The sequence below is a fragment of the Oculina patagonica genome, chromosome 13 (genome assembly GCF_052425735.1).
Source record: "Oculina patagonica isolate OP01 chromosome 13, crgOcupat, whole genome shotgun sequence".
In the NCBI taxonomy this organism is placed as follows: Eukaryota; Metazoa; Cnidaria; class Anthozoa; order Scleractinia; family Oculinidae; genus Oculina; species Oculina patagonica.
In genome coordinates this window covers 13,728,448-13,744,593 of record NC_135770.1, presented here as the reverse complement: position 1 = coordinate 13,744,593, position 16,146 = coordinate 13,728,448, and the positions used below count along the sequence as shown (strand labels likewise).

Genomic DNA, 16,146 nt, shown 5'->3' with positions numbered 1-16,146 from the left:
ATAAAAAGTCGACGTAAAAGTTTTCAAAACCCGTGCTTCATGTGCAGAAACACACAGACGGAGCTGTCAAACTTGACATGTTCACGTTCCAAACGTTATTCTGGTTCAGTTGAAAAACGGGACGGTTTGTTTAGTCAAACTGAAACGTTTAACACGCGAAAAAACGCGGAAAAAAGTTAGCCGTTCACGGTAGCTCGAAAATGGTAGCAGAGCCAAAGGGTAATCTTTTAATCGTGACTAGGCCTCAGTAGCGGTCAAATGCCCATGGAGGGGGGATGATCTCGCTTGGAATTGACTGATACATTAATTAGGCATAGGTTTGAATGATCCTCATTCATTACTCTGACGTCAAAGACAGCATCGATAACATCACTTGAAAAAGTTGTTGCATTTTGCGACCGACTCGTTCCCAGTCGTCTCTTGAGTCCGTCATGAGTCTAGGAGGGAATCTTCGCGTCTTGCAATTTTCGAATAAGAGACGACTGGGGACGAGTCAGATTTTGCGAAGTAAAAATTTTCCCCAACTCGAAATAAGCTGCCCTCACTCTCGAGAATTTCAGCTTTCCCAGATCATTTCCTGATCTGGAACAACTGTTTTATTTATATTTTAATTAACTTTTTTAATTTTTACCACTGAGTCAGAAAAAAAAGAAATGGCATTTGTTCACCTACCAACAATATGGGGCACACTACATGCATACAGCTGGGGTTGAATCAAGCTTGATTCAGAGTTTATTTATTTTTATTCAATGCAAACCAGATATACATATAATACAAATATTGACATCGTACAAGCAGATCAGAGATACTCGGCCAATCTGGGGTCGTTCCTGAGTTTCTGTTCCAGTTGAACATACTTTTGTGGTGCCAGTTCCTTGTGTCTAAAATTTAAAGAAATGTCCACTGGTTAGGCTAACACACAAGTCAGAAGTCTAGAGTCTGAAGTCTAGCACAGATGTCTCGACATTTAGCAAAAGCCGGTTTGTTAAACTGATTGGTTATAATATGTACATAACATAGCAAGCTTTGGTCTTTAAAAGATTTGGGCATTGATATGAACGACAATTGGGACCAAATTACACTCCAAAATCCGCTATGCCAGAAGGTGTTGCGCCATACAATTAAAAATTATTTGCTGACAACCGCACCCGAGTAGAATCTTTTTGCAAACAATCCAAATCTGACCAAACCTTACTAAGTTTTCGTAAAATCCTACTGGACGTCATTTTTACGCAGTCAAAGCTCTACTTAACTAGCAATATTTTTTCTATTTTCATCATTTATTATCCTTGAAAAAGATCTCTTAATTTGCGACAAAACTGATACACCTTATTTCGTAGTTTTATAGATAATACGACGGACATTTTACGAGTTCCGTAAATCCGAGTCTAATGAATAAATTAAATGTATCTGGCCAATTAAAGTTAAAGATTATCGACGACGTTGCGATGTTTCAAATATCATTCTCAAGTGAAGTGTCGGTGATGGTTTTTAAAGATGATGCGCGCGGATATTTTACGCGTTCTAAAAAATCCTGCCATAGAAAATATACGCTTACTAAATTTCGTAAACGAGAATAAAATCGCAGCGCACGATGGGAAGGTTGGGTTGAATACCGTAAAAAAAAAAAAACAAAAAAAAACAAAATTAAACGAATATACAACGGCTTTCCTGTATTCTGATTGGCTGTATTTTCTATGGCATGGTATAAAAGTACAAAAACTCTAAAAATGAGTTATACCTGTTAAGGCGTTGCTCAAGGATGTGAATTCTAAACATGGCTTCGCTGCAGTAGTTGAGGTATTCCTCTTCGTCTTCTTTTGTCATGGACACTTGATTCTGCTGGTACCAACTTTGTTTGCGCTGTAATTCTTGTGTTTCCTGTTCCAAAGTAAAACGGAAAAATCAGCAGAGTAGCTCCCCTATCTAGGCTTTTAGAGTACACCTTTCCAATTAAAATGTTTGGATTAGATAGAATATAAAAATGGTGCTTTCCGTAGTAATTTTTTTTCACGTTTTATTGCCTCGAGGACATTGCTTAGCATAGTTTGCAAGTTCCTGGATATATTTTTGTTGTAAAGGCTTCAAACTACTGTGCTTAATATCTAAGCCCCCAACGGGAAAAATATTCTCCAAACACAATACAAACCTTCTCAAATCTGGCCTGAATAAGATTTGCCTTGTCAATGAGGCGGTGTTTAAGATCTTGAAGACATTCCTCTTTCAGTTTGTAAGCTTCTTGTCTGCTGATGTGAGGTGGATCACCAATCTGAGCCAGGAATGGCGCCAAGTAATCAAGCTCCAATTCATGCTTCTTCATTGCCTCCTCTGCTGCCTTACGCTCCTAGTGTCAACAGGTCAGAAATAAAATGGTTAGCACCAACAGTCCACAACAAACGTCTGTCTCTTTCTCTTGACGCTCCTGTTACAATTTCGCTTCAGTGGCTTACCTTATAGGCTCCAGACTAACCCTTTTATGTATGAAATGACAATCGGTGTGGGGCTGAAAATCGTGTTTTCCGTAAATTAAAATGTTCACAGTTTCAAATGTTCACAGGTCCTTCGTTTTCCAAGCTCGCCGCAAATGAACAGATATTAGTTGTCAAGAAATAATTTCTGTTTTGGGCTACAACCTATTAGTCGGTGTGAACACTTTCTGTCCACATTTTAAGGATGCGACTGTCACTGAACGCTTCAGGAACTAAAAAATAAGAAAACATGCAGTACGTTGTTGCATGTCTGTTAACTGCATTGACAACTGCAATGTTAGGGAACATATGCTCAGTGCGTGTTTTACCAATTCCTGGCGGTGTAGTTTGGCCTTCTCGTTTCTCTCTGTATCGTACACAGAGACACTCAGTTGTGATGCTGCTTCTTCTTTGATTCGAAGCTGGAGGATTTCCTTCACCTGAAAAAAAAAAACATTTATAAATTTACTTTCTCATTTTCATTGACGACAGTTAAAGTACATAGTCTTCTTCATATTTCTTCTTTTCATATCAAAATTCTGCTACATGTCACAGGCAAAAAGTCATGAGAACATTTTAGCATCTGGGTACAAAGTCGCAAAAAATGTTTGACCTAAAACCACATTCGCCAGGGCAAATTGTAGACAACATGCGTCATGAGAACATTAAGGACCAAAAACAACAACAGTACCTCTTCTTCTGATGCTCGTATTTGGTTGGTGCTCTGTTCCTCAGCATCGACAAGTTCTACCAACATCTCATAAACATGTAAATTTTTATGTGGTTTGATGAGAGGGTCCACCTGTTACCAGAAAATGTGATTGATTAAAACAAAAATGCTGTGCTATGATAACATGAAAAACGTTCTATGGCTAAAAAGTATAAAAAAAAAACCAACTTAAAATCTTCCAAGGGAGAAAAAGAAGGGAAAAGTGATCTATGGAGTAAGTCTTAAATCTAGAGCGCTAGTGTTCCCTTGTTCTACGTTCTTCACGTGTTATTGACAAGCTTATCTGCCCTGGCCTGACTTACAGTTCTGGAAAGCACAGGAATCCAACCCACCTGAAAGGTTGTTGTCATATCAGGGGTCATTGTTAGAGTTCCTCCCTTTTCTGTGGTGTGCGGCGGGCGGATAAATTCCCTTGTGGACGCTGTAACTCTGTTGTCTTCTAAGTGAAATGTTAAGTTTATTCTCTCATCAGAGACAAGGAAAACTCTCTCGGCAACATCTTCGTTTGCTTCTTTGGACTTGTTGCGGTGAAATCTCTCAACTATTTTCTGTTGAAAAGAAACAATCTTTACTCTGCAGTACTGTAACAAACTAGATATGAAAAGAAGAAAATGATGATAGTGGCAAAGTGAAATTGGGTCAGGAGAATGAAATAAGCGGTAAACATGCATAAAATTAATCGCTTGTTTACCATCGAGGATACAATGCACAATACAAACTAACGCTCGCTTGCTAGCATAGAACACGGTAAGGTAACGTACCACAATAGGTCTTGAGTTGGCCTCCTGTGGCCCAAACTTTTTCACTCTCTTTCCAAACGTAACTTGCCGATAGTACATGAAGTCATCTCTATCCACATAACTCTCCGTCATCTCCTCAGGCGACTCTTCACGCTTAACAAGTCCGTCAATGCGGGCACTAAAAATAATGCATTTTAGTAAGGAAATGTTGAAATAAACTATAGTCTATTTATCAACTGTACACTGATGAATCTCATGCAAGTAGGCAGCTCTGATCAGCTGAAGAGAAGTAAAAAAAAGTATGAAAATAACAGGCTGTGAATAGTATAATACTCTCCTCCCAAGCCACAGGCAAAGGGAGTAAAAAACAGTTAAAACAACAAGACATCCCACCTGGAGTAAAATAACATAGTTCTATCGGATTCTGGACCAGGTGAACTTGCCTTGTAGGTGTGCTCTACAAAAAAAGGCAAAAAGAGATTGAAAACAAAACAGCACGTTTTTCTACTGACATCATAAGACATAGACTTGCACCAAAGTGCCCTCTATAGGCGAGCGTAACGAGCCGAAAGCGTCCGCGCTTCGAAAGACTTTGAGAAAGTCTACATAAGAAGTGGTCAACTGATGAAGTTACTTGCTGAATGGTAGAGTTTCCAACCTTTAAGGCAGTCCAGCCTGCCAGGAGCAAAAAACTCTGTAATAAGTCCTGTGGTCATGTTATGTACTTTAGTCTCCAGCTTGTCAATCCTGTGTTTGTACACCTCTCTTTTCTCAACAAGATCTTTCACTGAAATCAAACCGGTTAATAACTTTTTATTTGGTTTCAAACACGTTATAATGTAGCATGTGTGAGTGAACAAGAAGCAAGAAAACCAACTATCGATAATAACAAATAATTATTGTTCTGCGCAAGTTTTTGCGAGAACCGAGCTCAATAGTTGTTTTATCATTTTATCACTGAGCTTGTTTTAGGCTCAGTATATAAATCAAAAATAAAATACTAACACACTAATTATACAATGAGATATATTGTAAACCACAAATTATATTAAAAAACAATGTGATTAACAGAAAGACAGAAATGTAGGGGTAGTGGTCTTCAGTTTACTAAGCACTGGTTCAAATAATTAAGTCTTGTTCATTTATCATTTTCAGGATAATCGTAATTGCTAGTTGCCTTATATTTAATTTGGTGGTACATATTGCATAAGTTGGTGCTGCATTCTACTGATTAGCTGTTTGGTTTAAAATGTGTCAAAAATGAAAGGGGAAGTTCAATTACGATAATTTAATGTGGCATAATAATAATTACTGTTACTCACACTCATAGTCACTGTAACTTGCCAAACACGACACAAGCCCGTCTTTTAGCAGATACTCAGCAAACTTCTCTATCTTAGCTTTCTTGTACAACTTTGTCTTCTTTCCATAAGGACATCTTGTCTGGAATTCTTTAATAAAAATACAAATAAAAGATGGTTATATTGATCTAACATTCATCCACTTTTCCCTCTTCAGATGCATTTATTCTAGTATGGAAAACATGAAGGAATATGTGTAAGAAATAACCATTCTATACATACATAATATATAATTTTCCATCAAAGTACTTAAAACAGCTAATTTGTTTATAAAAATTATGTTCAAAGCAGATAACTATGAACAAAAAATACACTGTTACCAAATACATAAAAGTCACCTTTGAGTGAAATTTCAACAGGGGCAACCCACGAAGGTGGCAAATCAAAATCAGATCCTTCATCATCATTCTGAGAAAAACAAATACAAAAATGTAGCAAAGTTGTGCTAAATATTATTATAAGTCAACAACATTGTAGTAGAAAGCAAATTACAATAGGGTACTTCTCCTTGTCTCATATTTCCAGCTTTAAATAGCACTAAGTCTGTTAGCTTGTATTTTTTTTTACTCTGTGAGATGTACAATGGTATATTATGTACAGTATTTCTTTGTTTTTCAGTCTATCTGCTCTGTGCATGTCTGAGCTCAGAGAGACATACCTCTTCATCGTCAATATCAAGAGGGTCAGTTTCATCCACAGATGGGATCATTAGCAATGGCTTGTCTGTGGTGGAAAACATGAACTCCCACTTGGATGCATCACCCAGGTCATACACAAGATCCTGTGAAGAAAAAGTAGCAAGAGTTGTAAGAACTCCAAAATTGGAGGATTAAAAATAGTTAAAAAAGCCTGCCTACAAAAAATATTAATGACCTCGCATGCATTAGAAACAAGAAGTGAAGATTCAGATAGCTGATTAGGATTTCAACATATGTTAGCTATTGAAATATACTGGTAGTGAGTATTCCTGGGCTGTGGGGCTTTGGGGGGGCAGGGGGGGCAGGGGGGGGGGGCAGGGTTATGGAGGGCAGTTTCATAGTGGAACCTTGGTTGGGATGATACTGTTGAGGTCTCCAAACCTTGACCTTAACTGGAAGAATTTCCATGTACAAGTAAAATTGCCATAATCACAAACCAGGGCCGGGTTGTTCGATAGGCGATTAACACTAACCCAGGATTAAAAGATGATCGAGGTTTTAATTTCTCTTGTTTAAAAAGGTTTTCCATAGCTAATGTTTTGTGAAGTTTGAGATTGGTCCACGTCAAAACTGGGGTACCGAAAATATAAACAGAAAACCTCAACAAAATAATATAAAATTGAAACCAAATTTCACACTAATCCTGGATTAGCCTAATCATGCTTTGAACAACCTGGGCCGGTTATTCAAAGCACGATTAAGCTAATCCAGGATTAGCACGAATTTTGATTTCAGCTTTTCAACTTTTCAGTGAGATTTTTTGTTTATATAATTCGCCATTTAGTTTTGCCGTCTTATTATCCCAAAATCCACAAAACGTAAGCATCAAAAACACTTTTATATAAGAGAAAAGGAACCCTTGATTAACTTTTAATCCTGGGTTAGTGTAATCCGCTTTCGAACAACACGGCCCTGGCCCAGAACTCTAAATAAACCACTTTCACTGAACTTTTCACTCAACAGTTCACTCTATCAACCCTTGAAAGTTGACTCAGGACTTCATCCCTGACCAACTATCAGCTGATAGAAACTCTGAGCTTGTTAATTATCACTCCTTCCAATTTCTAATTCACAATCAGGCATGCAAGGTTGTGATCCAGTAATCCTCAAGATCAGTAATTCCTTTTACATGATCTTCTTCACACTTAAAAAAACAGAGACCCAAATTTGAATGTTGCTAAGAAATGTTTGTTGTGCATGTACCTGAACACCATGTGAACAGTCTTGCATGTTAACCCAGTAGTTTTTGTGGTTCCACACACTTTCAATACCAAGATAAGCATTGTGTGTGAGTGGATGACAAGCTCCAGTCAGAGTCTCAATGAAGAAACTTTCAGGGACTTCCCGCTTTCCTGACAGGACTAGCACCCAACAGTGCACCCTTAAACCATGCAACTTGTCGGGCTTAGGCTTTTCCAGTTCCTGCAGCATAAATAAAACAAACAACTCCATCAGATTATTCATAGTTTTGTTTAAACCTTGGGATGCCAGTTATACAGTGATGATTTTGGAAAAGAGAATACCTTAAGGTTACTATTGTTAGCAGCTACTAATTTTAGCGATTTTAGCGATTTTAGCGAGTTGGGCTAAAATCGCTAAATTTAGTACTCGCTAAAATTTGTCTTGGTGAAATTTAATACGCGTTATTTAATACCCCCGCCCGCCAGAGGAATACAAAATTAAATCAGGAGGTCGTGGATCGCCGTCATCGTGGAGAATATGACTGATTTCCCTGACGAGGACCCACTTTCTAACATAAATTGCAATTCATTTTGTTCTTTCTGACAATGATAATGTTCATTCAATTTCAAGTGACTTTGTACTATTGCTGAACATTTATTTCCATCTTAGCTTTGTATTTAAAATGTTTTTGCTTTTAATTTTCGGGAAATCGCTAAATTTAATAGTCGCTAAATCTTGCTCAGAAAAAATCGCTAAAATTAGTAGTCGCTAAAAATAGTAACCTTAAGGTAAATTAAAAGCAGTGAAAACATTGTGACTGCATATTGCAAAATGCCTCTGATTCTGAATAGAAGTATGATCAAGTAGGAAATTGTAAGATACATTGTACTAACTATAAGACTAACTTTATGACTAACCTTATGTTTTAATATACAAAATCCACATGCAAGCTATTTATACATGTGCATTAAAGGAACATGGCCACGATATTTTAAGTCATTTTTCTGATTACTTCCAAATTGAAGGAACCTCAAAATAATAGTTGTGTAATGTAGGAAAACAACAAAGGAGTAAATGAAACACGAAAATAACCAAGGATGGTTTCGACTGACGAAGATTAAGACAGATTACGAACAACAAAGTTGTCCCTGACAGAGCTCCTTTAATGACAGATCATATAAAATGCTTTTTAAATTACATGGATATGTCACAGTGGTTTCAGACTGGTAGTAGTAACACCTAGTTTTTACCGCTATTCTTGCCCCTTCCTCTTCACGCCGTTTCCTTTCCTTTTCCTCTTCTTCTGCTTTTTTCTTTGCTTCAACTTTAGCTTCAAACTTGCTTCTTAAATCCTTTGGAGGCTTTACTGTGTACTTTTGAACTTCTTTTTTCACCTCTTCTTTTTTTACCTTTCAATAAATGGGAAAACACACTTAACATTTTTTTTCTTTGCAACTCTATGTTAACTGTAAGTAAACAAGAGAAAACTCAGTAGTGAATATTCTGAAAATATAGTTATGCCTTACTGGTAAGGGTAGAAGCTGAGTGCACAATCAGTGTTGTAACAAGTTAAAAAAAAAAATTGGACATGGTAACCACCTCAGTAACACAATCAACAGTGGCTTGGAGTTTGGGAGTTTTTTTTTTCAGACATGCTACAATCACATCATTCCGCCCAATCTCTTAACTTTCTACTAAGTTGCTGAGTCAGCAAGGAATTTCATTCCAAGTCATCTTCATAAAAGTAAAACAGTTATCAAACTAGCAATACATGGCTTGTAGGACCTCAATCAACAGACCTCATCTTTTTTTCTCAGAAGAGGACATATTTCTCTTGTTTCATCCATGAGCGTTGTTTCTCTGGTTGCATAGCCACACACACAGTATGCATCATAACCAGCTCCAATGAGCAACGAACACAGCAGGACACTGAAGTCAAAGCAGTTTCCCTTTTGGCATTTTAGGACAGTGGTAGGAGACACCAGAGTACTTGGCTGTCAATGAAAGATGAAAACAAAAACAATCATTACTTTCACGTCATCCAAGGATGTTGCTAAGGGCCGGCTGCTGGCTATTTTAACCGGCTGAAAAAGAACTTAGATCCAGCTGAAATTTCATATGAAAACAAAGACTTGGGTAAACTTTTAGAGCTGCCAAGGCCAGAAAAGCCAGCTGGGCTGGTTGATGAGCCAGCTCAGTGTTTTCTTAGCTACATCTCTGAGCATCGTTATTTACAACCTTCTTAAGTGTGAGTGCACAAATTTTTTCAGAATGTAATGTATATAGTTTCATTCACTGTTACTGTTACTTTTACTGTTACACCTTGAAGATGAAATGCAGTTGATGAGATTAGTGCAGGAGACATGCGACTGTCATTCATGAATGATGGATGTGTACGATTGAAATTTACGACCTGAAGAACATTACACAATGTGCAAACTGATTGGACTCAAATTGAAGGCCAGGCAGTTAAGTTCAGGACTGTTTTTTGAGGACTGCATGGATGCTATGATGAAAGTGAATTGATGAAGAGTAAAAGGACTTCAATTCATATTTTAAAATACTCATGTATGATGCTTTAAATTTATTTAACATTTTAACTTTATTTTATTATATACAAACAGCCATAAACATAGATCTCAGAAAAACAAATTTTAATTATCAACTCATGGCAACCATTGATCACACAGACCTCTACTAACTTTGCACAGACAAAGTAAGTAAATACAGTCAACTCTCTCTTAATGGACACCTCTATAAGACGGACACCTCCATAAGACGGACACCTGGTGATGGTCCCTGCTGTTTTTCAGTCATTTTACTGTAACAAAACTCTCTGTAAGACGGACACCTCTCTAAGACGGACAACGGACACTTTGAAACTGCCAACGGACACGCACAAAAAGTTCTTTTTTTAGTGAATTATACTTCGAAACTTGGTATCAACATTTAGCATAGTACGTCAGCGCCTTTAGAATTTACCAAACTTGCCCAAAACAATCTGCTATAACGTATTCCTTAAGCATATGGCACCAAAGAGGTAGTTTTCTTCTTACAGTATTACCGTTTGTAATGAACAAACAAGTCGAATTTCTGATACTGTTTTGTTCCACGTTATAGGTTTTGCTAAAGTAAGCGACTCATAACAGACGTGTATTCGTTGTGTATAGCCGTTTAGGTTTATCTTCTCAAAATTTCTGGTGTTGCGTTAGCTCGACTCTCTATAAGGCGGACACCTCTCTAAGACGGACAGCTGGAGCCGGTCCCTATGGTGTCCGTCTTAGAGAGAGTTGACTGTATACTTATTAAAGGGCAACTACACTTAATACAATATTTTTACTCAACTTAAAGAAAACTTACCAAGTCAATTGGTGGATCCAAAGGAGCAAATGTTAAATAATCTGAGACAAACTGTGCACAGCCATCGTAGTCATACACTTCTTTGTATGGCAGAAGTGTTGGACGAATTGTAGTGCAAACAAATTTCTAGGACCAAAACAGTGTAGTCATTATAACAGACCTGTACATGAGTTTTATAGTAAAGGATATGGTTTCTCAGAAAACAGTACAGCAGCTGCATGTTCATGCTGCAATTACATGTACATTGTAGGAAACTGAGGAAAACACAAACATACAGGGTGGGGGTACTACTGACATACACTATTAGGGTATGTGCCATTAGAGGTTGAGTTTCCATTTTTGACCCTCCAGGCCTGTGATGGGGTTCCCATTTTGAGATCACTGAACTGCAGGGTAAACAATTTCCTTGTATTCAAATTTATATAATTATTTCTTGCTTTCTGGTAATATCCAAATCAGGTCTTTTTGAAAAGTGCCAAAATAATAACAGATGTTATATTAAATTATGGGAGAAAATTCCAGTCTGAGATGGGGGTAAGTTCTTAACCTACAGCAGAGAACTGCCACCCAAACTTTTCTAACTATTCTTCCCTGCCACAGGGTAATAAAATCTCTGGAAGATTATTCCATTTTTTAAAGGGCCCAACAAAGTTATAAAAATACATAAAGCTCAGCTAATTACCTCTATTCCACACTCATTAAGAGGATTTAAAAACAAGGGTTTGCGATCACGATAGAGATGAACAAATTGACGTCTAAAATTCTCGCAAAATGACAACACAAGTTTCTCCTTGGGGGTATTAGACTTGTAGGTTTTAGGAAGAGAAATATTTTCCACATCTTTGTATCTGTATGAGATAGAAAAGTTAAGTGTAAGAACCGGTACATGTAATAAATAGCTATTCAAATGAACTGAATTTAATGACCGTTTTCAAGAGCTGTCAAAACAACTCACTCACTCACTTATACAGCCACGTATGCCTACATGTATGTGGTACATACAGCCACACTTACATTAGTCTCTCAAGATAGTTGGACTCCTAGCCTTGGGGGTATCTAATTTATGGAAGCTTGGTGGGATGGTATCACTGAGGCACAAGAGAGGAAACCCTTTTCATAAAGCTTCAGTGTGCTGTTTGTGAGAAACAAAGACTGCAGACCTTCAGACTTGCAATCCAGTTGTATTATAGAAAGTTTAACACAATTGAAGGCTTGAGCGCAAGAAACGCACTTTGTGTTTTGGCCAAATTGAAAATTGTCACAAACAACTCCAAATTTCGCACGCAAGTTCGTTTACGTGTGCTTAACATTGATCTGTATTCAAATTCGCTGAATCTAGCTTCGTTTTTTAGAAATTACGTATGCAAAGAACAAAGGCGTTTTGCAAAGCTTACGTTCTCCACAGTCAGCCTGCAGCATGAGTTTTTCGACACATCGCGTGTAAATCTTTCCTTCTAGCGTTATTTAACTGTCCGGGGAGGTTGAAAAACGTGTCAGAGCCATGCTTTTAGTTCCTAGCCACCATTTTGAGGATTCGCTTTAAGAAAAGGACTGGATAACACTGTCATTGTGACGCGATGTCACCTGATAGGTGTCACGTGAGAGGAAAGAGAAAAAAAATGGCCGTTTGTTCCTGAAAATCATTTGAAGCCTTTGGTTAGTTTTAGCGTAAGTGCGGCTGCCAGGTGGTTGAAGGACATCATTAAGTCTGAATACCCGTAAGTTTACAGCATCGCTCGAAGAACTGAGTGATGTTTCTGCCTTTGTTTTGTACAACAGCGCTGTTTAGTGCTTCGGAAAAAACGTTGCAAACAAGGTAGTTTTGAGCCTGGCTGCATAGAAGGCCTAAAACAAGAGGTTTCTTGCCGGGAACTTTGTCAACGTGAGTTTTACAGGGTCCGCTTGGGTTCTGCAGCCACAAAGTTGCCGAGAAGTGACCTGGTTTTAGACTTTAAAAAATTCTTTATAGGTTTGGCAGGGGACCTCCCCTTGCCAAAAAATTTTCTGTGCCTCATTAAATATTCATCAATCAAACTATTGATTCGTGCGAACGAAAACCTCATAAGTTTATCTTGTTTTCGCGGGATTTTGTAGATGTGTGATGATGTAAGGAGTGGAGATAGAAGTGAGAGCAAGCCGGCGGCACTCAACTGAAAGCAAAACTAGTATAATGTGACAACACGAGCAAACATATTCAATCAACAATCAGTCTTTATTTCACTTTCACCTCGGCAAATTACAGCTAACGGTAACAGAGTAAAATATTCTTGCCCGAAACAACAAAAACTAGCTAACCACAAGCAGACTGCAGAAAAAGCTAGCTGCAAGCAAACTGGCGTGAAAGCTTACTGAATTAAAAGCGCGATCTATAAAAGGTTGAGGCTGACTCTGATCCTAAACTTAACTTGAAACGGCTTAACTCCCTAATCCCTTGGGGTTAGCGTTAAACTTTTTTTTTTTGCGTTAGGGCTAGGCTTTTGCATTAGGGCTAAGTCTGTAACCCTAATCTGAAACTCTAACCCCGATCCTACGGCCTTGGGGTTACCTTTTTGCGTTAGGGCTAGGACTGTAACCCTAAAAATTTAGCTGACTTCATCATCTTGAGAAACAAAAGGTTTCCTTTGTTTATCCTTTGCAAAAGAAAAGTCAAAAGACGCCGCGCAAGCAAAAACCTTGTCTTTTTGCATGTGTTATTTTTCGAAAACGAAGGAAAGACTAGCAAAATTAAATACAGGGCAGTGTTGAGCACATGTAAACGAACTTGCGTGCGAAATTTGGAGTTGTTTGTGACAATTTTCAATTTGGCCAAAACACAAAGTGCGTTTCCTGCGCTCAAGCCTTCAATTAATGCTCAAAAAATGTTGCAAGTCTACAGGTCTTGCAATCTGCATTTGTTGCACACTGATTCATTGTAGGTCACTTTAAATCTGAGTATGTACACCGCTGGGTACAACGTAACCAGATTTCTAATTCAGCAAAACAAAATGAGTGCACTTTATTAATATTCGGAATTCCCCAGGTTGACTATGAGATCTCCAGATCTGAGACCATGAAGAATTGCCTTCTGGTTTTCAGTTGTTGCAGGTCGACAGCTCTGCTGTATATGACTATAAAATGTCCACTGATTGGCTGATATCAATTAGTGTTTTCATTCTTGATAGAGTAGACTCTGATTATCAGTTTTATCGACTTAGAACTGGTCTTTGCATTTATTTTTCAAAACATCCTAGGTTAGATAAAAACAAAAATGTTCTCTGAATTGTGTTTTGTGATTTGATAGATAGATAGATAAACTTTATTAATGTGTCAAGGCCACATAGCCTGGGAAAATCCCATACTAATTTGGGGACACAATTAATAGGAATTAAAAAATATGTAAAAAGGGAATTTAAAATACTTAGAGCTATGTGACACAGCTGTTAACAAATGCAAACACCCAGGAATATAAGTTCCAATTAATGTAGAATACTTTTTTTACAGCGTGTCCTTCAAGCTATCTTACTGTAGTAAAACTGTCTTACTAAAATATTAGAAAAGTTAAGCTCAAACTTATGTGATTTTTGCAAACAAGTGTGCTTATTAATACGCCTTAATGTCCCAGTTCCGTGATTGCTGTGTATCCTGACAGCTTGTTTGGTATGATATTAAAAACGAATATTATTGCAGCCATAAAGACAAACAATAATTAGAGAAAAGACGCACACATGTTTGGCGTAATGTGGGGGGACACATCCCTGCGGTTGGCATACCAAGCGACTTTGAGTTGCATGACCTTTTAAAGCCTCACTTATCTCCAGTGCAGCTCCGCACTGGGATCAGAAGAGTATTGGCAGGTCAATATAAAAGCATGTGACCTCAAATACAATGACCTAATAAAGCCTCACTTATCTCCAGCACTACCGCACTGGTGACGGACAAGAGTATTGGCAGGTCAAATTGACGGTCAAACTGAACACGTGACCTTCTAAGCCTCACCTATCTCCCCGGCACTGGGTAAGCCAGCGCCGGATCGGACAAGATATTGGCAGGTGCAGAAATGAAAGGGCAGAAACAATGCCCAAAGCTTGGGGGAAGTCGCTACCATTAGACTTAACCGCCACAGATACATGCAAGGCATGTATCCCCCCAAGCAAACCACACACACTAAATAGAGCCCATACATATGTAGCTAGATAGATACCTTCGCGTAAATTATCTAGGAAATGTATCAAAGAGAAAATGAATCTGGTTTCAATGTGAGACACTCAGTCACAGGAGTGCTCAATGCAACAATTTCTAGGTTAAATTTCAAAATAGTTGAAATATATGGCTATATCACCCCTATGAGTACATGCAAGCAGGTTAACTCGAAGGACTACGACATTGCTAGTAGCTAAAGTGGCTTGAAGGGGCTACATCACTAGGACTTTGCAGATAATTGTCGTCTAAACTGATGGTAGGCAGCAAGACAAGTGAAAAACTTAAATCATTATCTTTAAACATCCAGTTCTAAAGAAAATCTTAATGTGGGGAAAGGAAGCGAACTACGGCTATAAATAGAGTTTGAAAATGCGCAGATACAACATGGAAGAAATTGCGTTGAAAAACTGTTAAGATCCGTGATGAAGCCCCTTTAGCAAAATAAAACCTGCAGTGTATGTTACAGCGGAAAATTACCCAGGGGTTAAAAGTTAAGTTTTTAACCAAGGCATCAATAGAAGCGGGATAAAACATGACTCTGTGTGACAGCAATACTGATGGGAGGACTTATTAACGAACCTCCAGATAGCAAAGTCCTTGATATAAAAACGATATTCCTCGCCCCCGGAATAGTAATCATATGGAAAAGGACCACGATAAAACGAAAGCCACGTTATAGCGAACAGATTTTGCCAGTCCCTTGGCCCTTTGTTATATGCCATGGAGAGATAAACGGATAAAAAACGGCACATAAGAAACTGATATTGTTTTAAAGAACCTGTGTGCTAAAGGTGCCTTTAGATGCCTTGTTACTTTAGACTGGTTGTATCCTTAAAAACGTGCAGCAGGCTTTTATCTGTAGGATACATTTGAACTTAGATCGCAAAATGATCCAGCTAAGACATGTTTCATTGGCACACGAGCATTGAAAGAAAGAAAAATTACCTAGAATTGGTTTGTTTTAGATAGAAAGCAGACATTTAGACTAGTTTACTATAAGCATACTTTACATATGGTATATAGCTGGTATAGGTTTGGTAATGACCGACGTGCGGCTGCCCGGTACGAAAACCCTAAAAAACCCTGTGGGAAAAAATAGGGAACGTACTCTCCAAACCGAAGGCCGAGCGCACTACCCCTGGAGATAGGGCCAGTCAAATACCAGATTATGTGTAAAGTCTAACAAGTGTGCAGGTTGCTATATAAGCTTATTAATACGCCTATATAAATCTGGAACGAGAAAACAAAACTTACGGTAGCGAATTAACATCTGGAGCAGTCACTTGAATTTTGGCTAATTCCTTCTGTAGGGATTCCATATCAATAACCTGGAAAGAAGTATTACACAAAATGAACCGAATAAACTTATTGTTGTGAATCTTCTTGGCAACGACAGCTTGGTAACCAGTATGCTAGATGCTATAAATC

General features: G+C 38.1%; 1 protein-coding gene across 1 annotated transcript; it reads right to left on the bottom strand.

Moving 5' to 3' along the window:
• Nucleotides 1-699: 699 nt before the first annotated feature.
• Nucleotides 700-16,131, bottom strand: LOC144635990 (dynein regulatory complex subunit 7-like). The gene is made up of 18 exons (XM_078495125.1): nt 15,973-16,131; nt 11,222-11,387; nt 10,540-10,665; nt 8,979-9,173; nt 8,430-8,588; nt 7,201-7,419; nt 5,958-6,080; nt 5,638-5,707; nt 5,261-5,389; nt 4,597-4,725; nt 4,332-4,395; nt 3,960-4,116; nt 3,531-3,746; nt 3,160-3,270; nt 2,798-2,908; nt 2,150-2,344; nt 1,742-1,881; nt 700-881 (listed from the first exon to the last, which is right to left on the bottom strand). Exons 1-18 carry the CDS (start codon nt 16,035-16,037, stop codon nt 800-802), a joined length of 2,457 nt encoding a protein of 818 aa, XP_078351251.1. The 5' UTR covers nt 16,038-16,131; the 3' UTR covers nt 700-799.
• Nucleotides 16,132-16,146: the final 15 nt, after the last annotated feature.